This window comes from Saimiri boliviensis, chromosome 7 (assembly GCF_048565385.1).
Source record: "Saimiri boliviensis isolate mSaiBol1 chromosome 7, mSaiBol1.pri, whole genome shotgun sequence".
Taxonomy (NCBI): Eukaryota; Metazoa; Chordata; class Mammalia; order Primates; family Cebidae; genus Saimiri; species Saimiri boliviensis.
In genome coordinates, this window is record NC_133455.1 from 114,481,802 (window position 1) to 114,507,252 (window position 25,451).

The 25,451-nt window shown below is 34.6% G+C and overlaps 1 protein-coding gene across 6 annotated transcripts in view; it reads left to right on the plus strand.

The window, feature by feature from the left end:
- The window catches only part of EPS8 (EGFR pathway substrate 8, signaling adaptor), a 164,240-nt gene that overhangs the window by 76,582 nt on the left and 62,207 nt on the right, over positions 1 to 25,451 (plus strand). For all 6 annotated transcript variants that reach the window (XM_074403255.1, XM_039461656.2, XM_039461654.2 and 3 more), the window contains exons 2-3: positions 21,801 to 21,880; positions 23,417 to 23,493. In XM_074403255.1, the coding sequence (XP_074259356.1) occupies positions 21,822 to 21,880; positions 23,417 to 23,493 (136 nt within the window). In that variant the 5' untranslated portion in view covers positions 21,801 to 21,821. The remainder of the gene's footprint in view (positions 1 to 21,800; positions 21,881 to 23,416; positions 23,494 to 25,451) is intronic.

A 25,451-nucleotide genomic window follows, 5' to 3' on the forward strand; every position in this document is an offset into this window, starting at 1 on the left:
AAATCATTGACTATTTTAAAAGTAATGCCATGTATTCATTTCCTTATTTTATCTCCTTAGTACACTGTGAGATCAGTGTGTAGGGGTGACACAAGGAACCATACTCTGTTTGACTAATGTGAAAATTAAGAATCAGTGGGAACTGGAATTTGCAAAAGTCACTGCCAGATAATGTTAGAACTGTACTAGAAGATAGGTTGCTATAAAACTAGACCGGCATGCCCTTTTTTTTTTTTCATCAAAATGCAGTTCAGTTTATTGCTTTTGTAAATTAGGAATTGTGTTTCTTGATTTTTATTAAAGTAGAATATAATGTTAACTGAGTTTAGCTCAAATTTAAAAAAATACACAGATGTATATGTATGTATGTATGTATGTGTATGTACACAGGATTTTAAGGACAGTTCGTGTGTGTGTGTGTGTGTGTGTGTGTGTGTGTGTGTGTGTGTGTGTTTCTATGTGTGTGCGATCGCGCGTGCCTGCCATGGAAATTGTTAATCCTCTAGTACATCGCATTACAGAGGCAACTACAATAAGATCTAGCTTTTGCCTTTTGGACCAGATGGCTGTACCTGATAGGCTCACAGACATTCAAAAGTTTATCTGTTCCTCAGATTTCTTTAACTATTGTGATATAGTAGATATTAAATTTACCAACTTAACCATCTTTAAATGTATGGTTTATTGTCATAAAGTGTATTCACATTGTTGTGCAGTCATCATGACCATCCATCTGTAGGAGTTTTTCATCTTCCTGAATGGAATCTCTGTGCCCCAAAACAGTTAACTACCCATTTCCCCACCCTCCACAGCCCCTGGCAGCCACCATTGTACTTTCTGTGTCTCTGAATTTGACTATTCCAAGTTCTTCATTTAAGTAGAATCATATACATAGTATTTGTTCTTTTGTGACTGGCTTATTTCACTCAGTGTAATGGTTTCAGTGTTCATCCAAGTTGTAGCATGTATGAGACATGTCTGTTTCCTTTTAAAGGATAAATAATTCCCTTATGTAGACATACCATATTTTGCCTGTTCAGTCATCTGTGAATGGACAACACTTGGGTTGCATCTAACTTTTGGCTCTTGTGAATAGTGCTGATATGAACATGCATGTACAAATATCTAGTCTCGCAACTTTCAGTTCTTTTGGGTATGTATCCAGAAGAAGAAATGCTGGGTCATATAGTAATTCTATGCTTGATTTTTTTGAGGAGCTGCCATACTGTTTTCCACAATGACCACACCATTAAAGAGATGTTTTAAATGAACAAACAAACAAAACAACCAACAGCAAAATTTTTATAGTCGTATGAATTTTAAAATGAACTTTTCTAAAATAGGATGAAGATAGCTGCATTGGATTTCTTATGTAGCTAATAATTCTATGAAGTATGGTCTGTGTCCTTATAGGTAAGTGGTAGGCACATTTAAAATTAGTATATTGGTTTCTCTTTGGAGAATTACGGAGTTTGGAGACATTAGGGGAATAACAGGTGAGTCTAAGTTTTTTTTTTAAAAAAAAAAACCTGTAGAGAAGAATACAGTTGGGAAGATTCCCATACAAATGAAAGAAACAGATACAATTATCTCAGATAATCAACTCTGCTCCCTGAAAGTGTCAACTTTGTTCGCTGATCTAGTCTGCCTTTCAGAATGCCTGCATAGTTATTTTTTTAAACATTAGAATATGATTGTTATTCCTATCATCTCCTCAAAGATTAGGTCCAAATTCCTTTATATGCTCTCCAAGGCTCCTCATAATCTGGCATCAAGCTTTTATTCATCACATCTTCTTTTTATATATTCTATATTGCAGCCACACTGTATATCTCACTATTCCCTGAAATTTATATCCTTCCATATCCTTTGTGTATGTCTGGAATTCTCTCTAACTACCTATACATGTACCAACTGGCACAATTCTCACTGTCTTTCAAGACCTGATTTTACTATCTCTTCCTATAGGAAACCTACCAGCCGCTTCCGTAGGTAGACTCTCCTAGTACGTTGTTCAAACCATGATAATGTTTACTGAAATGCATTGTAATTATCTGTTTTTATATCTATCCATCTTGTTAAACTGAATGTTCCCAGAGGAGAGAAACTATGTTTATTATATGTCATCATGCAAACCACAATACCTTGTAGGAATAAGTATCCAAAAAATACCGAATGAACATCTTATGTGATTTTGCTCACTCTATAGAATGTTTACCTTTAATAAATAACCATTGTATACATAAGCTAGAATCCCTTTCATAATTTCAGTATTATTAATATACTGAATATATATGTATTGGATATAGGTAGAAGTATTAAGCATGCAATTTTTTCTTCATATTTAATATACTGGATATATGTATTGGATATAGATAAAAGTATTAACCATACAACTTTTTTTCTTCAGTAGCTTGCTGGTGCTGTATGCAGATTTCCAGACACTGATCTCATAGGCATTTATGCATTACCCCAGAGTCCTCTTATCCTAGGAGAAAATATCTCATAATCCACACTTAAATGTTAATGACATAATACATTATTGCTCCCAGAAGTGTTTGTAGTTTAAAAGTGGTTCCTGTGGATGAAAATGCTTAACTCAAAAGAGTAAATCAATTTCCAGTGGTAGAATTTTATTCACCTTGCCACCTGTGTAAATGATATGTTTTAAGGAAACAGGGTGATACTCTCTCAACCCTAAAATCACACTGGACAGGCAAGCTCCCAAGAGTGCCTCTGAATCATTAGCATCTCCAGAGTGGTGTTAACAGTGGGAATGTATTCTGTTTCCTTAGGCTGCTGCTCTAAGGGCTTTGCCCTTTTGAAATAAATTTGTTCTTCTTATGCTGCCTCCTAATAATCTACATGTCAGAGAAATGTGGTTTATTTCATGGTGTTTAGTCTGACTTACAAACTATTTAAGAATTTCTTTTTTCACTTGTGTAGCCATTTAATATTTAAACTAGTTTCCACCAACCAGTTATAAATATGAGTGAATATTTATTAGCTGACTTGACATCTAAAAGGATGGTCTTTCTACTGAAAGCAAAATATTTTAAGAGTCAGATGTTTGAACTCTTTTTAGTCTAGATTACTCAAGAGGAAACAAATAGCAAGATTCCATTTAATTGCTTGTTATTTTGAAGAAGGAAATGTTATGTGTATTTTTCTTCCCCTAAGGGCCATGTCCAAGGCAGTATCATTTTGGTGTTTTTATAGGTCTGGGAGATATTTCCAATGTTTCAGACCTAAAAAAACAAGTGAGATTGGCATAAATCTATCTGGAAAGTGTAATGTTTCAAAGCTTATCTAAGTAGTTGTTCTTTCAGGTTGAAGATGTGGTATTATTTGTACTAAAGTCCTATTTGTATAATAGTTTCATTAAAATTTGTAAACTAATGTTTGCAAAGGACATACCTGAATCTAGGCATGGATTATGTAGATATGAAATGTTAATACATATCTGTGTATGTGTAATTGTGGGGGGGGGGGGTGTATGCTTAAGTGTGTTTAAGTTACTATCAAGCATTCTAAAGGGGGATAGGTCGCACATGCAGGCATAGCATAGAAACTGAGTTTGGGCTCTTGTGTTGGTTTTCCTGTGTTTTAGACTTTACCAGGTACTTACTGTATGATACTGGGCAAGGCACGTCATTGTTCTGTGCCTCAATTTCCTCATCTGTAAACTAGGGATAAAAGTAAATTGTTAAATATTGGTGACACAGTTGATTCAGAGAGAGAATTACCTTTTAAAAAAGTGATTGTTTTGAAGCCAAATATATTAGTTAATTTAACAGATTGAAGTCATAAAGTTGTTTATCATTAAGAGACTATAGTATAAAGATGCACACAGGTATGTAATAGTTTATTCTTTATAATATACCTTACATAACCAAATTTTGTCTAATTTTAAAGTCTTCTTTCTCCTGACCATATGTTTGTGGAAATGTTCTGTTCTTTGAAACCTTGCTGGGTTTAGAAAATGTGTGTCCTTTGTCTATTTTGTGATAGACTTCAATTTTGTCTAATCAGTGTTTGAAAGAAACGGCACTTGTATGGACTTCCTTCCAAGAAAAGCATTGGGTGTTTCAGGAAGTGGTCTTGGTGAGTCAGAGCATAGTACTTTTTCCTCTGAGTCAGTTTTGAACCTCCTTGATATAAATAGGCATACTTTTACCCAAAGCTTTGCTTTTCAGATGTTAAAATCATCACTGATGCACGGCTACACCAACTGCAGTGCCTTCATTAGATTTTCTGCTCAGTTGGCATTGAGGCTTTTATCTAACTGTGATGGTAGAAATTCTGTGGAATACATTCCTTTCTAAAATTTCTGTTTAATTCTGTGCTTCTAAATTAGTTTCTGTTTCATACCAATTTTGCTTCAGAAAGGAGTGGAGTCAGGTGATCATTTGTGTAAATTTTAGAGGAATTTATATTGGTGATAGTATACACTTTAGTCATTAGAATTCTATGACTTCTTTTTTAGCACACACATATAACTCTTTATAGCACAATTTCAGTTCAGGGATTATTTTGCAAAAGACTGTACTAGTTAGCCACACCTCAAAGTTGTTTAGAAGATACAAAAGAATATAGTAGAGTGGTTCTTCATAGCCGTATTAAAAACATTAAAATGATAAATAATTGTCAGTTAACTAGATATTGTTAATGTTGAGTTGGTTAGGGAAGACTTTTTTTTTTTTTTTTTTTTTTTTTTGAGATGGAGTCTCCTTCGTCCCCCAGGCTACTGTGCAGAGGTAAGATCTCAGCTTACTGCAGCCTCCACCTCCTGCGTTCAAGTGAGTCTCGTGCCTTGGCCTCTGGAGTAGCTGGACTACAGGTGTGTGCCACCATGTTCAGCTAATTTTTGTGTTTTTAGGAGAGATGGTGTTTCAACATGTTGGCCAGGCTGGTCTTGAACTCCTGACCTCATGATCTGCCCATCTTAAGTTCTGGGATTACAGGCGTGAGTCACTGCACCCAGCCAAAGGGTAGACTCTTGAAAAGGAGTGGGAATTGAGGAACTGAGAAATTGCTAAATGGGAGGGAAAAGTAGTGAAAAGGGCATTTAGGGTAAGAACAGACACTTAAAGATGAGTCAGTCAAGATATGCTCAGGACAGAGTTGTGGGAATGAGGGTTTATATGTAGGCATATTTGAGAGAATATGGATTACTGGAAAAATTATGTAAGCCATTATTGTGGTGAACGTTAGATGGGTACACTAAAAAGTTGTATGTGTGAGTATGTAGTTGGTAATCCTGTTTAATTGCCGTATATTTCTCTTGAGTTGTAATTGGTTGACTGCAACTGGTTTTTACTTTAGTGAATTTCATTTTATAACTAGTATTTAAAGAAAACGTCTGTATTTCTCTTAAATATACAGTTAAGCAGGAAAATAAAGGAACTGGTGGATATAGATGTCAAATCATCTGTGTGCTTTTGCATATAATCATAACAATCATTCTTATTTTACAGATGAGTAAACTGAGGCTGAGAGAGGATAGTTACTTGTCTAAGGTCACAGAGAGATGTTAGTCAGGATTTACATTCAAGGCTGCCCATCTTCGTACTATTTTTTTTTCAGTATGGTAAAATATCACAATAAAAGCATTGGGACATACTCAGTAAGTTTTTATTATTTCCAATAGCTATGAAAAAGCAGCTCAAAGGCATTTTTCTTCTCAACAGAAGTTTTACTTTCTTTTAGGAATAGGTCTTTAGATCCTAGGAAACTGCCTTGTGTGTAAGCTTGCTCTCCTTCTCTTGGGGAGCAGCTTTCTGTAAGGTTTTCAGGGGAAGTGAAATCGGTGGAGGGATCGTTTGTAGGTTGTGGTGATCCATTCTGTGGATCTTCTGTCCTTTGCCCATTTATATTAGTAGATTGATGGTCATTTTCATTTTTTAAAAAATCTGAAGCATCTGGGCCTTGATTAATTGGAGTCTTTGATTTTCATTCTTGACATATACAGCAATTACGAGAATATGCTACTTTGTTTTATCCTATTTCCTTCATGGTAGGGAAGCAGTCATGTGGCTTTTGGCAAAACTGACCTTCCCCCAGGTTTTAACAGAGGCAGTTGAGATTAAACACTGTTCTTGTAAACACTGAATCTCCTATCTTATAAATTTCAAACTGGTGTCCTGGAAAAAATTCTTTGTTAGCATCTCAAATGGAGCAGCTCAGTTCTTAGGAGAGCAGGGAAAGTCATCATGTTTTTCCCAGCTAACTAGTTTGAATGTGCTGCTATGTGCTGTTACGTGCTATTCCCAGGGCTTCTTAGCAGCTAAATTGTTTTTTTTTTTTTTTTTTTTTTTTTTTTTTAAAAACCAAAAGGATGAAGATTTATTTTTCCACTCCATTTGAGGAAAATAAGGAAGTTGGCTGGCAATAAGAGAGATCAACATGGAGAGGCTGGAGGAGAGCCATGTCTGTTTACTGTGTGGATGAAGTTAATTTAAAGAGGCGGGGTTGGGGAGTATAGTTAACACTGCTTCTTCTTTTTCTTGAGTAGTTCTTGTTAGAAGCTAGAGATGCTGAATATTTTCTGTTTTAACTCACGTGGTTAAACTATTTTCTAGTAAGATTTTAAAATTACATTTAGAACATTGTTTTCTTCTGTCTTTTCTTATATGGAGATTTGAGATAAATATCTTCATTTAGCCATGTAATAAAATATTCACAGGCATAATTTTTTAGAAAAGATTTTAGGAAATTGTAGATTTTTTCCATTTTACCTTTATTCAACAGTTTCAGAAAGCCTTTTAAAATACATATTTATTTCATAATCATTCATATGTCCCCATGCTTTGTAAAACACATGTTCCTCAAAGTTGGATATAAAAGTCAATTCTGTTTTTATCAATAGCTTTTATACCATTGGAAATATGTTCGCATAGAGAAATTTCTATAATAGGCACAAACTTCATAGAACAAAGTCAAGGTGATGCCATGTCTTTTGGAATTTGGTGATTCTTTTGTCACTCTAGGGTCCATTGTCTTTATTCTGGTACTGCCTTGGCCTTTATACTGATACTATTTCTAATAATCCTGATCATCTACTGCTTGGATTTCCTAAACTTTCAGATTCCAGATCCCTTTTCTTCTTATTTATCAGTAAAGCTAGATTATCAGTTCTTTTTTATACAAATGTATGGACTATCATCTATAATTTTTGGCAAAAGAAAAAAATCCTTGTAGTTCTTTTTAGAGGTCATGTGATCATGTGATTTTTGGGTGAAAAACTCTAGCCATTATTTTCCTATATGTGGCAAAGTGGTTGAATTTTATCCCATATCTACTATTTATTACCTCTTAGACAATGAACACATTATTAAACTCTGTACCTAGTTTACTCATCTGTAAAGTGGGAATGATAAGTATTCATTCTTCATGGGGACAGTTGTGACAACTATAAGAAAATGACACATGAAAAGCAGTTAGAATTGTGCCTGCCATTGCCCCTTCCTCTTCCTGCTGTCACTGCTATTGCAGTTAGTAGTAGTTTAGTTCTCCATCGTACCCTGATTTTGTGTAATTATTTGACTTACAATGGGGGACAGCAGTTATACAATGTAAGTGATATCCAGTTTATTTAATCAAGAGCTGGAATTAATTTGGGGGGTTATTTAGAAAAGTTAAACTTTTTCTTCCTATATGGAACACAGGTAAATCAGATTGTGCTTTTCCCTCAAGCTTTCCCTTCTTCAGTCTACGGGCCATTTTTCCTGCTGCTTAGAGATGGGAACTGTTGGAATAGAAAGAAAGAAATGGAAAGAAAGAAATGCAAATGTTGCCCTTATGATAATTCCCCTCTTCAAATTTCCTCTTCCTTCTGATCTAAAAGAGCCTACTTAACCAAACAAATCCATCTTAAATTCCCAAACAAAAATCTACATAGTGTGATGCAGGAACATGAAGGTTCTTTGGTTGTTCTCCCTTCCCTGCTAATCCGAACACCTTTTTTCACTTACTAATTCATTGTAAAGGGGTGTGTTTCTGCTTGGTTTTAATTCCAGGTGTTCATGTTTAGGAATGTAATTCCTGGCAAATATTTTTGGGGATTTATAAATTGACACTGGTCTAAAAGTGGACATGTTGAAAAGTCCCATTTCTGCCCAAGTGGAATAGTAGTTGAGGTGTTTTTCTCTGACTTTCTGATTCATCTAGTCCTTGCTCTTAAAGTTGGAAAGTCTCTAAAGTTAGTGTTTTATGTATTTTACTGTTTTATTTTTGCGTTTCTTCATCCCTGCTGTCTTTTATTTTGTTTTGCTCATGTTCAAACCGCTACCTGAAATAGAATAAATAATAGCATTCTCATTCAGAATTATTTTTACATATCTTCTGTCAACAGAGTACTGTTTCATCTGTCTTGAAACATTAAAAACACTCTCAATAAATGCATAAATTCTTTGTTTTAATGATATACTAATTATCCTGGATTTTAAATAGGAAAATCTTGAGATAACATTTTCAGAATGAATCTCTCAGTCCCATACTTTTGAGAAGTTCATAGGTAGGTTTGACTCAGACTGTGTTTGTAGTCTTACACATGCTGCTGTTTCATTTTTAATTTTAAGTAAATTAACAGAAGTTGTCATATTTATTCATTTTCTTATTTCATGCTTTTCTCTCACTAGATTGTAAGCTCCGAAGGTAGGAACCCTGTCTGTTTTGCTAACTGTGCACTCAATATGTAGAGCTACACTGTCTAGTGTGGTAGCTTAGTCTATATGTGGTTATTAACATTTAAAGTTAAACTAATTTGAATGTAATAAAACTTAAAAATTCAGTTTCTGAGTGTCACTAGCCACATTTCAAGTGCTCAATCAACACTTGTGTTCAGCTACTGTATTGAGCAGTGCTAACTTAGTGCGTTTCTATTATTCTAGGAAGTTGTAATGGACTGTGCGAGAGCACTGATGGGTACATTCTGGTTATGTAGTAAATATTTGTTGAACGAAGTAGTACTCAGATTGGCAGGTGCCAATTAATGTTGAATGAATCTTGTTTGAATAATCATGTTTAAAGGTTCTGCTAGTTTTTAATTAATCCATGTTGACATTTTCCCAGCTAACTTCAAAATACTGGGCTTATCATTACTAAAAGGAAAGTATATAATACTGCTTAAAAGCACAACTTGTTGCTAATATCATGGCCAAATTACCTTTACTTATAACTTTGGTAAGTCTCAGATTCTCATTGAAATGGGAATAAGAAGTTCTTATTACCTCTTAATGTGGTAAGAATTAAGTAAGATAATGTATGTAAAGTGCTTGCACAGTGGCTGACATAGTAAAATAATAAGTGAGCATTATTGTTTTTACAATAGTGAAATAGTGAGAAATGTCTAAATTTACCTCAGTTCATAGATGATTTCATGGTTATGAAGAACTTTACTGCTGGTTTTGAGAACTTCTATTGTTATAATTTAACATTTTTCAAAGGTAATGCTATTTACAGTCCAAGCTTATATTTGCTGACTTTTAAATATGAAATGTAATGGCTCAATTGTTTTTTCACATTGGAATTACCTTTTTTGTTCTTCTTGTAATTTTTATGACTATGTAAGTATGTAAACTCTCAAGAAGAGAGTTTCATACTACTTTTATAGGCAACTTGAATTTTAAAACTAATGCACAGTATCTCTGCTTTTATTTTGAAGTAGTTCACAAATAATTTGTTTCCAGCTGTAGCTATTTAAATAGGCTTCTCTTTGGGAAAAAATATTTAAAAAAATGAAGAAAGTAGTTGTCATTTACCTAAGGATGAATTCCAGGTTTTATTTAGGCACCTAATTCTGCTATGATTTAATTTCTAGAAAAGCAATTAAAGCAAGAGCCTTTTATGAACAGTAAAGTCTGATTTAACTGGGGATATTACCTGATTTTCATGCTTTAGAGTATTGTTTCTTCTCTGGGATTTGAAAACAGAATTTGTTGTTACAATAACAATAGGTAGTTAAACATATACTACCAAAATACCAGCTGACTTTGTCAAATGTAAATTTCCTTCATTTCTTGTGTTACGTTCACTCTGGTTATTATGGTATCTTTATTTTTAGTATAAACTGGTACTCATATTTCTTAGTCCACCTGAGCCTCTCAAGTTCAATTAGAGGTGACTTGAATTTTTCATCTGAGTTTTTCATCGACAAATATTTCTTAACGTTTAGACAATCAAAATATGCTACAGAAAAATGGCAGACTAAGCATATACATTTGTTTCTTTTTTTAAAATTTATTTTACTTTAAATTTGTGGATACATGTACACAACATGCAGGTTTGTTACATAGGTAAATGTGTGCCGTGATGGTTTGCTGCCCTTATCAACTCGTCACCTAGGTATTTAGTTCTGCATGCATTAGCTATTTGTCCTGATGCTCTCCCTTCCCTTGCCCCACCTCCAGCTGACAGGCCCTGGTATGTGTTGTTCTCCTCCCTTTGTCCATACGTTCTCATTGTTCAGCTCTCACTTACGAGTGAGAACATGCAGTATTGGTTTTATGTTCCTGTGTTAGTTTCCTGAGGATGATGGCTTCCAGCTTTATCCATGTCTGGGCAAAGGACATGATCACATTACTTTTAATGGCTGTATAGTATTCCATGGTGGTATATTCATTTATTTCACTTCCTCCAAATAAAATAACAGTAAAGGGATTTTTAAAATGTAGAAAACCAGTGAGACAAAGGGACTTTCTTTTTTTTTTTTTGAGACGGAGTTTCACTCTTGTTACCCAGGCTGGAGTGCAATGGCGCGATCTTGGCTCACTGCAACCTCCGCCTCCTGGGTTCAGGCAATTCTCCTGCCTCAACCTCCTGATTAGCTGGGATTACAGGCATGCGCCACCATGCCCAGCTAATGTTTTGTATTTTTAGTAGAGACGGGGTTTCACCATGTTGACCAGGATGGTCTTGATCTCTTGACCTCATGATCCACCCGCCTCGGCCTCCCAAAGTGCTGGGATTACAGGCTTGAGCCACTATGCCCAGCCGACAAAGGGACTTTCTAAAGCCTGTGGATAACTGTGACTAAGCTAGAAGTCCTTAGATGCTGAAACCTAAGATGCTATTGAGAGACATCGAGAAGCAACCTGATTTTCACTTCAGAACCTCCAACCAACTTAACAATGAGAGTGAGGCTGAGAATAATAGGATTTACTGGTAGTTTATTCTGTGGAGAATGTGAACTAGAGAACTTGGCTAGGGATACCAAGGCAAAGACAGAGGGTGAAAGATGAAATGAAATGCTTACTAAACAGTGAGATACCTTGGCTGAATTCTTCCATTTATTGCCAAAGTTTTGGCAGTCAGCTTTACATTCTCTAAACATGAAATTGGAAGATACTTCCTTGGAGAACCTGATTAATCTATACAAAAGACCTATAGACACTGATGGCTGGGGCCTCCCAACAGGACTACTGTGCAGTGAAGCCCACTTGTTCATAAGCCCCACTCATCTACACTGACTTTGTTGTCAGCTTTTCAGGGTTTCATCTTTAACATGAGTAATAACCAGTAATCAACTGATATTTAAAGCAATTCAGAAGCCAAAACAAACCTAGAGAAAACAAGGAAATCGCCAGAAGGAGACAATGAAGGGAGAAGAAAACTTAAAAATATTATCATGGATATTCTCAGAAAGATCAAAGAATATACTGTATCAGAAAATAAGTATACATATTATAAGAAAAGGAACTTTTAGGGTCTAAAAATGTACTCCTGAAAAATGAGAACTGATAGAACAAATAAGAAACTCAAAGGTTTTTTGAAGATAAAGAGGAGGAAGCTACCCAGAAAGTAGAACAAAAATATTAGGAAATGAAAAAAGAGAAAATACAAAAATAGAGACAGACCAGGATCTGAGCAATTGAATTTTTTAGAAAAAAAAAAAAAAAAATATATATATATATATATATATATATATATATATATATATATAGAGAGAGAGAGAGAGAGAGAGAGAGAGAGAGAGACTAAGGAAACTATCAAAGAAATAGCAAAAGAAAATTTCCTGAACTTTAAGGACAGTGATTTTCAAGTGTGAAAAGGCCTATTGTGTTTCCAATAAGCTTAATTTTTCAAAAAACATCCATACCAGTGTATAGCACCCTAACATTTCAGAGCATCAGGGGAAAAAATGAAGATCCTAGACTCCAGACAGAAGAAAACAGACAGGCTCTATACGAAAAAATTGGGAGTCAGAGTGGGCCCTGACATTCAGCAGAAGCCATTGAAGACAGAAAGAACTGCAATGGCTTCAAAATTCTATGGCCAAAAAAAAATAATAATAAATACATAAAATAAATAAAAACCCTTTCAATCTACAATTGGAAACCAAGACAAACTGTCCATCATGTATACAGGTAGAATAAACACAATTTTTCATCATATAAAGTTTCAAAAATGTGTTTTTCTAATATTGTTTCTCAGGAAGTCCCTGAAGTATGTGCCCTACCAAAATAAAAAAGTAAAAGCATGGAAAGTGGAAGGTCTGGGATCCAGGACTAGACAGGAAGAAGATGAAGGGGATACATAGGGTGGTGAGGAATGTGGATCCCATGATAAAAACTGTGTGGAGCCTTAGAGAGTAATCGGTTCCGAGTGGAACAGTCATATATCTGGGAAAGAAGCCTGCAGAAAGACAGCAATGTTGGAGTAATGATAGAATGGGTAGTGCTTCAATGTATTGAAGGGAGGGTTCCACTTCTGGTGGTGTAAAGTAATAAAATTAATGAAGGGTACATAGGAAAACTAAGAGTTGGGGGGAAGATAATTCTTAACAAAAAGAAGACAAATGTACAAAAATGGAAGGATATTCTTAGTACACTATGAATAGCATTTAAATAGATAAAATAAGTAAACGTTGAATTTTAGTAAAAAATGTGGTATATCTGTAATTTCTCCTTTGTGATATGATTCTTACTTCATCTCCAACCTCATCCCTCATAACTTCCTACCAAGGTGCTGACAGTTTTCTAAGTGTCCAAAGCCATCTCCTGCTTTTGCTCTTCTCTTTTGCCTTCTGGCTTACTCAGCTCCTGCATCACAGTCTGTGAAGGAAGGCAGTTATGAACCCAATGCCTCCCCTTTCCAGCCCAAGGCGCAGGCCTTGCATACTGTCCTTCTACTTGCCACATTGTACTATAAATGATCCTTATGATGTCTCTCTGCCCCATTATACTATATATTTGTAAAAATCATTATCTTTTTTTGTTATTTATTTATATTTTTTGAATATAAACAAAATATTTATATTCAACATAAATTGAATATATTGAATTTATTGAGTGGGGTAGAAACAGAAACTTACTATGTTGACCAGGCTGGTTTCAAATTCCTGGCCTCAAGTGATCCTCCCACCTTGACTTCCCAAAGTATTGAGATTACGGGCATAGTAAATCACTATGCCCAGCCTCTCTTGCCTTTTTTGGTCTAGTCATTCTTTGAGGGAGATTTTATCCTCTAGATCCACCCCTAATCTAGTTGTCCTTGAACTTTATACTTTGCTATCTTCTATTGCCCATAATGTGGTCTTTTTTTAAAGATGCTTCCTGCCCACTAAAATTTCTTTATAAGCAGGAAAGCTTTCAAGAAAAGCTTTATTTGTCCTAGGTTTTCTGTGCTTTAGATGAGGTACTAGAGATTTGTTTTCTTAGTAGAATTACCTACTGACAATGTGGCTTAATTTTTTTTATATTCAGCCAAGTGTAGACAGTTACTGGAACTGACTTTTTTGTTTGGTTTTGATTCTTCTTTGTTGCATCACTTTCTAGCAGCCTATTATGACTGCCTCTATTCTTGAAGATAAATGAAAAATAGCATTTTGAAAAGTATGCATTTTTATCTTTGTGAACAAAATGTTAAGAGGCATAGAATAATAGGAAGAAGGAACAGTTAAGAATTGAGGGTTTTACCTCATCTGTTCAGTCATGAACTTTTCATAGACTTATAAAGTTATACATGTTGCTCTTGATACAGTCTGACACCTAGAAAAAGTATACAAAATATTCTGTTAGAAAGCAAATACCTTCTCCCTTATGATCATTCTGCTGGCCGTTGGATCTGTAAAACCACACATTGCTAAAATAGAACCGACAATTTGAAGCAATGAATAATCCTTGATAAGATACAATGCCTCTGTGTTCTCTTATCAAAATAATCAATGTTAGAATATTATAGCAGGCAGAATGAGAGGAAGTTGAGATAAGAATATCAATAAAATATATGAGAAGTAGTTTGGGGGTAGTGTAAGTATGTGCATTATAATACACTAGAAAGATTTATTTAACCTTTAAAAAATAGAATTCTAAGGATTTTTTTAAAGTCGCATGTGGTTTAACAATTAAGTTTTTACTTGTAGTAATATTAGGAAGATGTATTTATGATTTAGAAAAGAGGGATGAATTCAGTACAGCAGTTGCCTAAAGGTACCATTTTGCACTTTGTAGGTTGTAAGCATTTATAAAAATATATTGTATATTTTATAAAAGATTGATCCTCCTAAGGAGCTGTACGGAAATGCAGTGAATCATCTGCAGTATTTTGTTTACTGCTTAATGTCCTTTGCTCTAGGTGATGCAGAGGAAAGTAATCATGTGGTGACAGGGTGGTTAAATATTAAAATATTTTATCTCATGTGTGGGTTAGAGCTCTTCTTGCTGTACCTGTAATATTTTATGGTTTACTATTTTTAGAGGCCATTTAAGACACTAGAATGAAATTTGAATTCAGGAGTTTCAGTCTCATTAAAGGTGATATTACCAATGTTTCTCCTCTCCTGGTGCACTTCCTTCCCCTGCCCCCAGCCTCTGCTAACTACCATGGTACTTTCTACTTCTTTGAATCCAACTTTTTTAGATTCTGCATAAAAGTGAAATCTCTGTGCCTGGCTCATTTTACTTAACAATGGGCACAAAGTTACAGTGAGGAGGAATAAGTTCTGGTGACCAACTGCACAGCACAGTGACTATAGGTAATACTAATGTTTTGTGTTATTTCAAATTAGCTAACAGAGAGGGTTTTAAATGTTCTTACTGGAAAGAAATGATAAATATTTGAGATGCTGGATATGCTAATTAGCCTGATTTAATTATTTCCTGGTTACACATGTATCAAAACACCAAATTGTGTGCTATAAAGGTATATAATTATTTGTCAATTAAAAATACAACTTTTTAAAAAGATGTTTTTAGAGCATGTTTTTCTGTCTTTCCACCTAGCTGGTTTATGTTAGGCCCTGCTAGGTCTTTATCTGTTGGCTTTTGTAAAATATGTTGAACTGTACTAATTTAGCATTATGGTACTTTTATGGAAAAAGAATATTTAGCATTAAAAATATATCATATTTAATTCTAGTTTTCTCAGTAAATACTCTTCCCTTCCAAAAACTAGCATTTTTAATACCTTATGTTAAGAAAAATTGTTGATTAGAATAAAGAATATAATTGAACATCAGAGTGAAAAAACTGAAAACTTTTGGCAAGCACACAGTGATTGAACTATCACACAATGGTGTAACTTATTGGAAAGAAAATAGGACATAAGTTAGTCAGATCAGAGGTTGAGTTCTGCTTCTAATTTTAGCTTCTTGTTACTGAAATGAGAAAAGTTCCCTTGTCCCCCTCACAGGCCATGTGATGGAGGTTTGCCTCATTTCTTGTGCCCTGAGGCTCAGACCTGTAGGGGAGCATGCAGATGGGCAGGCTGTGAGGTTCCAACCCCACAGCAGTGTCTAGGGGTGAATGTTTACAGATGAAGCCCCAGTGGGCATGTGTTACAGGGTGCTCTTTTAGTTTTGCCATCTATAGGTGGCTTATGTTAACCAGCTCAATTAAACTCTCTACCTTATTGCAAGGACAGAGGGTTCTCTGTATCCCGGTGTTCTTGCCTTGGTGTACCAGACACTCGTGGGCTTGGAGAATGAGTGCAAGATTTTATTGAGTGGAGGTAGCTCTCAGCAGATGGAGGAAGCCAGAAGGGAGATGGTTTTCCCCTCGAGTCAGGCTGCTTGGCAGCCTGGGCTCTCCTTCAACTGCGCTAATCAAATTCCAAACTTCTCGTCATTCTGCAGGTCAGTGGCCTGCAGCATGCTGGTGTCGGTTGCTGTGTTCCTCCCCTGATTTGCCCCTCAATGTCTAGCAGCTTATGTGTCTGCCTGCTAGGTTCTCAGGGTTTTTATAGGCACAGGATGGGGGTGTGACAGGCCAGGATAGTCTTGGGAAATGCAACATTTGGCCAGGAAAACAAAAATGCCTGTCCTCACCTAGGTCCATGGGGTGGAGCTCTAGCCAGGGACTACACACCTTCCTCTACCCAGTACTTCCATTCCTCACTTCCCTGTTATTTAAAGGGACCACTCCCTTCCCTTTGATATCTTTACCACTTAGGCAAATGACTTAACTGTCTTGAACCTGTCATCTCACCCACAAAATAGGGCCAATAACTATCTGATAATACTGTTTTAAGGATAAATGAGGTGGTATTTGTAAAATGTCATATAAAGTGGGAGCTCATTGAATATTTTCTTTTCCTGTCTCCTTTGTATTCTCTTCTGCCTATGATTTTATTGTAGACACACAGTTAAGACATTGCTTTTCAGTCATTCATGGCACTATATGATTTTATAAAGTTTCAAAATACCACACAGATGGCAGTCTCTTTGTTTCAATTTAATCTATAAAATGAGAATGGAAAATAGTACTTCCTTCAAAAGCTAATGTGAAGATTAAATAAGACAACAGAATGCATTTAGCATGATACCTGATGCAGGGTTAAAACTCAATAAATAGAAGTTACTCTTTTAAAAATTAACGTAGTATCCCAAGTCAGTACAATATCAACAGTGTTTTGAATTGAGATATTAGTAATTTTCTACATATAGTATAACATCCAATAGCACATGTGTGCTGATGATGCCATTGTAGCAACTCAGGGAATAGACAAGAATTTGAGGGAAATACAATAGTAGTATTAGGATATGTCTATGGCTCTTCTCTGTGTTAGGCCTTCCTGTGAAATCCATCATAATAGCAAAGCATAATTAGTGCTAAATTAGTTCTTTCTAAAGTTGCATATCAAATTTTGTTGTAAGTAGTTTTCTTCAATCACTTGTTAAGCAAACAACATTCTGATTTGATCATAGACTTTTCCTAAAATTATGTTCTAATTTATAAACAGCTTAAGAATTTTCTTTTAATTACAAAGAAAGAGGATCTAAGTTAATGATTTTAAGTTATTCCAATGTATTGATTTAAAGGCATAAAGCTACTCCATTTGCATTGATACTGGCCTTGAGAAAATACTGTTCTTCCATATGGCCTAGAAATTATTGTGATACCTTCACAGGCATTAACCAAATTATTGTTACAAGAGCTTAATGTCCTTATTAGTTTTTTGAGTTTATTCACACATAAAAACTATTTGTTACTTGATGTTTGAAAAAATAACATGGAAAAATACATGGTTTTATCTTTATTGGTGGTACTGGTAAGATATATTAACACGTGGTTGCTCTAGTAGACACTGTAGGAGATAATATGTGTAATGATTTAAGAGGTTTAAAGAAGATTATTATTTATTTTAATGTTTTAAGCAAAATCATTGGTAGACAATGTCACAAAGTATTGGTAGAAATTAAGTTTCACTGGTCTGTTAGTTAAAATCCTAAGTAATGATAATGCCCCCTCCCACTTGGTTGTAACTTAGATTGAGAGACATAAATTAAATTAAATTGAAATCTAGATATAGATGTTTCTAGATATTCTGTCATATCCAAACACACACTTTAGTAGATTAAAAAAATCAGTGATATTTTCTGACAACACAAGTCATTTGAAGGACAGTTAAATATGCAGAGAGTTAATAATTATGTGGCAGCAAGATTGGTTAGGTAGTTTTCTGACATTGAGCCATGACTACATACTCATCTACCAATTTGAAAATTGATACTAGATGCAACCAAGAGTAAAGAAAAGGAATCTAAAACGTACTTATATATGAGAATCTTAAAACTTTCTAATACAAATTTAATTTGCTGGGTTAGCCTTATAGCCTTGTTTATTTCTTCTTATAGTCATTTTCTTCATACATGCCATTTACTTTTATGGAAAATTATAGTGTTTTTACATTTTTGATGTGTTTAACTTAGATCTTAAATTTATCATTTGTATACTTCTGTCAAAGAATTTAATTTTCTGTAGAAAATAAAGATAAAATTAGAGTAACTATGACTTCCTAAAAATGTTTTCATAATGACATGGATGCTGTTACTTAAAATCAAATACAGCTGACACTTGAGCAAACGCAGGGATTGGGGTGCTGACCCCCACTCAGTCGAAAATCTGTGTTTAAATTCATCTCCTCCAAAACATATACTAATAACCTACTGTTTACCTAAGTATTACAGATAATATAAACAGTTGATTAACATATTTTGTATATGTATTATATATTCTAAAATAAAGTAAGCTAGAGAAAAGAAAATGTTAAGAAAGTCTTAAGGAAGAGAAAATATGTCCACTATTCATTAAATAGAAATGGATCCTCATGAAGGTCTTCATCCTTGTCTTCATGTTGAGTAGGCTGAGGGAGAGGAAGTAGAGGGATCGATCTTGCTGTCTCAGGGTGGCAGAAGTCGAAGAAAATCTGCTTATTAGTGCACTCTGCAGTTCAAAGTCCTGTAGATGGTAGCTATTATGATGGCTTTAGTGTACACTTTCAGTAGAATTATGTAGTTAGTGTGATTAACTGCATTTGTGAGTCTTTAAACTTAAAAGTGATAAATAAAACTTTCTCTCTTTAGTTTTTAGGTTGCTTTAACAGTTTATATAAATAAAAACAGTTTTTCAGTGAGAGTTTATTGTTATTTTAAATTGTGTACATGGTGTATATGGGTATAAACTGTGGGTATGTCTTAAAAGCCTAGTGGAAAAAAGACAAGCATTTGTAATTATTTCCTCTGCATGGTATAAACTACAGTTGCTCCATTTGGGTATTTGAAAGCTTCCATATTTGCCACATGAGCCATGGTGATAAGTGAAACTGTGATTCTCAAATGACATAAAGTTTCCATATTTAAAATTCAATTTAGCAAATTGACATTTTCTATCCCCTTTTCTAATGTTCTCTTATTCTTTCTAACAGATCACTATTTTAAAACAAAACAAAGACCATGCATTTATTTGATTGTCATGAAGAATTAAACATGAAAAGATGAGTTGCTGTGGCTATCACTTTTCATTAAAACCAGCTGCTGTGGTTTTAAAATGCAAACCAGATCAAAATCAGCTCAAACCCTGGGGGTTTAATTTATATACTGAATGAACCAGCTTGCTTTGAAAGAACATTTCTTTTTTTTTTTTTTTTTTTCAATTTTGGAAGAAGCTTGCACATCTATCTCATTTCATCTTTACACTAGCACTGTGAGCTCAGAATATGAAGAATTATCTCTGTTTTACTGATGAGAATGTTGAGACAGAGGCTTAATTGACTTTCCTAGTCCAATTAGTGCCAGGAATAGTGTTAAAATTCCAGACTTCGTGAATGTCTGTATCCCGACCCTATTATCTCTAGTTCCATAATGTTATTCCAGGCCTCTGTTCTGGCCCAAATTATAGAATGTAGCAATGATGTGCTGTAGTTGGATCCTTTAGGATTATGAGAGCAAATTGTGAAGAATTTAGGAATTTTGTAAGCTGCTGTTAAACCACCGACTGCTGGAAATTGGCCATGGTGGGAAAATTTATACCATGGAAATCAATAAGCACTACAAATCAGGCCCTCTGCCTTGTCCCACCCTGAGAATTGGTTACCAGCACACCACTGATTGTATCTATAAACTGAAAAAGGAAAACAACAAAAATGGAGTACAGCAATGTAATACGCATGTAATTTTATAAGTACAGTCCATGTATAGAGCAGAGGCCAATCTTTCTTAGCTTCTTAATTTATAAATTTGCTTTTAAATTGTGGATACATATAGATAATACTATCAGGAAAGCTTCATTCCAGTGTTTTGAGGGCCATTCTTATCCATTTTTAAAGAACTAGGTCAAGTCTCAGCCCTTCCAGAAAGTAATGACCATCTTCATGGCCTTTTCCCTCTCTGACCTTCCAGCAGATTTAAAATAGAGTTACATTGGTTAGAACTTAATTCCTTACTATTTGTTTTACATGAATTAACTGTTTCCCTAAGAATACAATATACTCTTTGAAGGGTGGGACATGGATTTCCTTCTTTCTTTCTTTGAATAAATATTTAAAGAACACCTGTTCTGTGCCTGGTACCCTTCTTGTTTGAAAAGCAGAAGTCATCAAACAAAAATTCATGCCTTTTGGGGGCTAAGAGTTTAGTGAAGAGTCAGATATTAATTTAAGTAAATGAAAAGTTATGAATGTGATAAGTGCTTCGAAAAACTGTCTATAGTGTGGAGAGTGTCTGATAGTGGAATTTTATCTATTCAGGAAGGTCAGTAAAATCCTTCTCTGAGGACATTGTGATCGAACCAAGATCTGAAGAATGAGAAAGAATTAAAGTGACCAGATCTTAAATATTATTTCTTTATGTAGGCTTTCTGTGCCCTTCCAATCTGAATTAAGTTCCCTTATTACATGCTTCCATGTTATAATGAATGTTCCCTTTGTAATAATATTAATAACTGCAACTTAAAATTTTACATCTATTCATTATCTGTTTTCCCCCACTAGACAGTTGGCCCTATAATTGGGACCATGTCTGTTTGGTTCACTTTGGTGGTACCAATATCCATCACGGGATCTGAAACTTAATAAATCAATATTTAGTCATGTTTCCACCCCCTTGGCCCATAAAACTGCGGTATGTTCTGTCTAACTCACAGATATTGAGAAGACATTGTAATAAAATATACTTGAAAAAAGTCAGAAACATAAGACAGGATCCAGGATAGCTTAGTGACAAACCTGGGAAGGACCAAATACCCAGGAGTGAATAGAAATACACTGGGTATAGCAGTGTTGTCTAGAAGAAAGAAAAGGACATTCCATTTGGTAATAAGGAAGTTTTACTCATTATTTATCTTGTTTGAAGGAAGTTTGTTCAATCTGTAAAATAGACATAAAAATGGATTCTGAGGTTAACTATCTGATGCTGATTTTTAAAATTATTTTCTCATAAAAAGTAAAAGAAATGTGTAAATGAAAACTTTCTTGAGAAAAGATGTATCCATGTGCATTTGTGACAAAGCACATATCTGAGTTAATAATTTGGGCTAATTCTTTTGTCAGATGTGCTTTGAGGAAAAGAAAAGGAAGGGAGGAAAGAAAACCACTTGTAGGCAAAAAGACTGGCAGGCGACTGTCATGTGATTCTCTGTAAATGATAGGGCTCTGGGTAATACCTTTTGCTTTGCTTTTATACTTTTCTATTATTTCTCAAATTTTTTAATTAAATGAATTTATATTTTATAATGTAACAGTAAACAAAATAACATCTCATAAAATTGGTAGTTGATTATGAGTTTTGGCAGAATGTAGAATTATGCCTATATGCTTTGAGGACTCAGAACTATATTTTAGATTTTTCTTTTGTTCAACTAAATTTTCTTACAATATTAGCATATTAATTTGAAATGCCAATGGATCTTTGTTTAAACGTTCCTCTATGCATCTGGAGCCTGAGGTCTTTGAGGGTAGAAATCTTTATTTTTGTGTTTCTACTATAATTCCTGGTAGCAGCAGGTATTTGTTGAATGAAAAACTTTTGAAACTGAGATGTCTTGACCTTTTTATTGACTTTAATCTGTATGTCTTTCTTTTTTTAGAACACAGGCCTGAAGGACACAATGAATGGTCATATTTCTAATCATCCCAGTGGTTTTGGAATGTACCCATCTCAGATGAAGTAAGTTGAAAGGTTTATATTTAATGTGTTTTGGGGGATTTGATTTGTTGATTTTAATTGTTTTGTATTTTTAATGAAAAGATTACTTTTATTTTTTGTATAGTTCGGTAGTTCATTCCTCATTAATATGTAATATCTTTGTGACAACACATGTTATCATTAAAAGTTTATTGTGTCTGGTAAGAATAAGTTGGTAAAGAGCCTCATGATAATGCTAGTGCTCTCACACTTGGACAGTGTTTCATTCTAGTACTTTATGCATTATTGCTCTTCATAGTTGAATATATAGTCTACTTCAGACCTTTGAATTTCTGTGGTGCATTATATTATTGTTATTTGTAAAATATTGTTATTTGAGAAGGGCTAAATGTCATTTAGAGTAAACTAATCAAGTTATTTACCATTGTGTAAAACCGGAAAAGATCAGGCCAGCAAACAAAATAATTCCAGTGGGTCAAGGTATAACTTGAAATCACAACCCTGACTTAATTGGCTATTGTCTTGTATATTATGATTAATGTTGTTACTTGATATCGGCCATTGTGGTATATATTTTACTCATCATTTTTTTTTATAACAGGTAAGGGGTTTACTACTTCTAGAGAATAAAATAAAATGTAATTCTTAATCATGATGCTAAAAGCCCTCAATCTGCCACTGCTTCTCCAGTCTTTAATCTGTTCTGGGAATGTTACATTAACTGCATCTTTCCACAGACACTGTGCTATTTCTTGAGTCAGTTCCACATACCTTATCCTCACTTGATTCTATGCCTGTTTTTAGAGCTTCTGTCCATTTGGATTCTGCTTGTGTCAATGCAGTAGCAGTTTTCTTAGACATATTGATAAAGAGTTAGTCCTTCTTTGATTTTCCATGTTATATCTATAGTTTTACCCAGATATTGTATTCTATTGTAATTATTTTGTGTACTTATCTTATTGACAGCACCCTGTTTCCCCCTCCCTTACTCCTTATTCTTCTAGGTTTTGGGTCTTAAAAAAAATGTTTACTGAATAAATGAATAAAATTCAAATAAAGTACTGTTTATTTCATATAACATGTTAGTAACAAGAGGCTAGATATAAGGTAAAGCATGTCAAATTTAATGGTAAAGTATTATTTAGGCCAACTGGATTGTCTGTTCCATTATAGCTCAAATCCTTGAGAACTTGTTATAATTGGGTTATCTTTCAGAACTTAATTCAATATGGCAAACTTAAAACTCTTTAAGATAGTTTCAACCATAATGAATCTTCTTGGCTACAGTTCTGACATAGCATTTGAGGGGAGGCTGTGATGTGAACCAACCCGTGGTCCTCATTGTGAAATTGTGGTTTATATTTTATTTCATTACCACTCACCAGAGCAGGATCTGACTCATTTCGACAAGCTTAGTTAGTATCTCAATATATTCTTTTAAACACATGGTGATTATAGTGCATTGGATTTTTTTTATCTTCTAGTTGAGTTTCTATTACTTATGTTGGACTTTAACCCAACAGAATGACTTTTTTTTTCTTTTTTTTTTAACTACAGTGGCTACGGGTCATCACCCACCTTTTCCCAAATGGACAGAGAACACGGTTCAAAAGCAAGTGCAAAGGCCCTTTATGGTAGGTTTGTTTGTTTGATAGGGTGTAATTCTGTTTCTAACCACTTTTCACAATTACATTTTCAAAGTCATGGTTTGAACCCACACACTGTTAATATTGTTTGGAATGTAGTGGTGATAGCTCAATAAGGATTATTTTGAAGAGTTTTTATAAAAACTACCAAAGCTATGAACTCTGCTTGCTGTTATGCGTTTTACAACTACAGATGAAATGTATTGCAGTGCTTTCAAAAGTCCTATGCATGGCACCAATGCCCTAGGTGGCTTTTCCCCTTTACTACTTGTAATAATGTTTGTTGATCTTTGTGACTGATCTAGTTGGTGGTAAGCTGCCAGGTGACAGAACTTTTTCCTCATAGCTCTTGAATTTTGGGGGGTAGTATTAAAGTTATGTCTAATAGCTATTAGGTAATTTCTTTATGCACTGCAAAGTAATTAAGCTTTATCCCTGATCTTACTCCCAGTGCCCTCTCTGGATTGTCTCACGTATACATACTGTTTTTTTACATTTCAAATATAAAATAGAAGTCATAACAAGAAGTTGAGGACTCCTGAAATTTACCACATATGTTTAGGATGGCATTTATTTGTATAGGGTCTGGATAGCCACTTTTATTGTATAACAATGAAGAATGAAAATATTGTGGTTAATACCAAAGACTCTGGAACCAGACTTCCTAAGTTCAAATTCAGTTATTTATTACCTGAATGATCTTGGGCAAATTAATTTACCTGTGTGTGCCTAATTTTGCGTATCTGTATAATGGGATTATCTCATGGGGTTGAAATGAGTGTAAAATAAGTTAGTATGTGCAAAGTGCTTAGAACTGTACTTGCCAAATAGAAAACACTGTATGTGTTTGCTATTATTATTGCTGATGTTATCATTGTCATTATGTAGTATAGGAACCAAGAGCATTTTCTGAATTGTGAGATTTTCTTTTTGCATTATCTAGATCTACAATTTCTTGGCTTTTCTAAGAATAAACAATTCTAAGGTTTTGTGATTGTTTTTCTACCTATATTCTTAGTGAATTGGCATTGCCATTGAAATCAGACATTCATAAAATAGATTTAATACCACCTATGCCTACAAATTTTAGAGCCTTATTAATCTGATTATTGTTGATGTCAGTTTCTTAAGTATTGTGACGTTTTTACCATGGTCTAATAGTTATGAATTGTAGATCTAGAGAATGTATTCAATAAATATTTTGTCATTAATATGTGCTCAGAATAGGACCAAAAATATATGATCCCTGACTTTAAGGGACTTATAGTCTGTAGAATAACTTGAAGATAACAGGAAAAAGACATTTCTGATAAGAATAAAATAAGTAATTCCTTCAGTTTTTCATTTTTAGACAGATATTTATTAAGTGCCTCAGTATGCTATGCCATGATCTCCATAGTCTTTTTTTCTGTGTTTTCATTCATTTCAAAGATGACTAAGAGATGGCCGTTGCCTATGTGCCATTTTGGTGCAATAGACTAGTAAATACATTTTTGTTTGTTTGTTTGTTTTTGTTGTTGTTTGTTTGTTTTGAGACAGAGTCTTGTTCTGTCACCCAGGCTGGAGTGCACTGGTGTAATCTCAGCTCACTCAAACCTCCGCCTCCCGGGTTCAAGTGATTCTCCTGCCTCAGCCTCCTAAGTAACGGGGATTTTAGGTGCCTGCTGCCACACCTAGCTAATTTTTACATTTTTAGTAGAGACAGTGTTTCACCATGTTGGCCAGGATGGTCTTGATCTCTTGACCTCGTGATCCACCTGCCTCGGCCTCCCGAAGTGTGGGGATTACAGATGTGAGCCACCATACTGGGCCAATACATTGTTATAATAAACGGCTAAATGTGCTTAGATGGTAGTGTGTATAAGGTAGTGTGTATGAGGTATATGGTGGGGGTTGGTCAGAAAGGATTTAATAGAGGAATTGAGCCTTGAGCTGAGCTGTGAAAG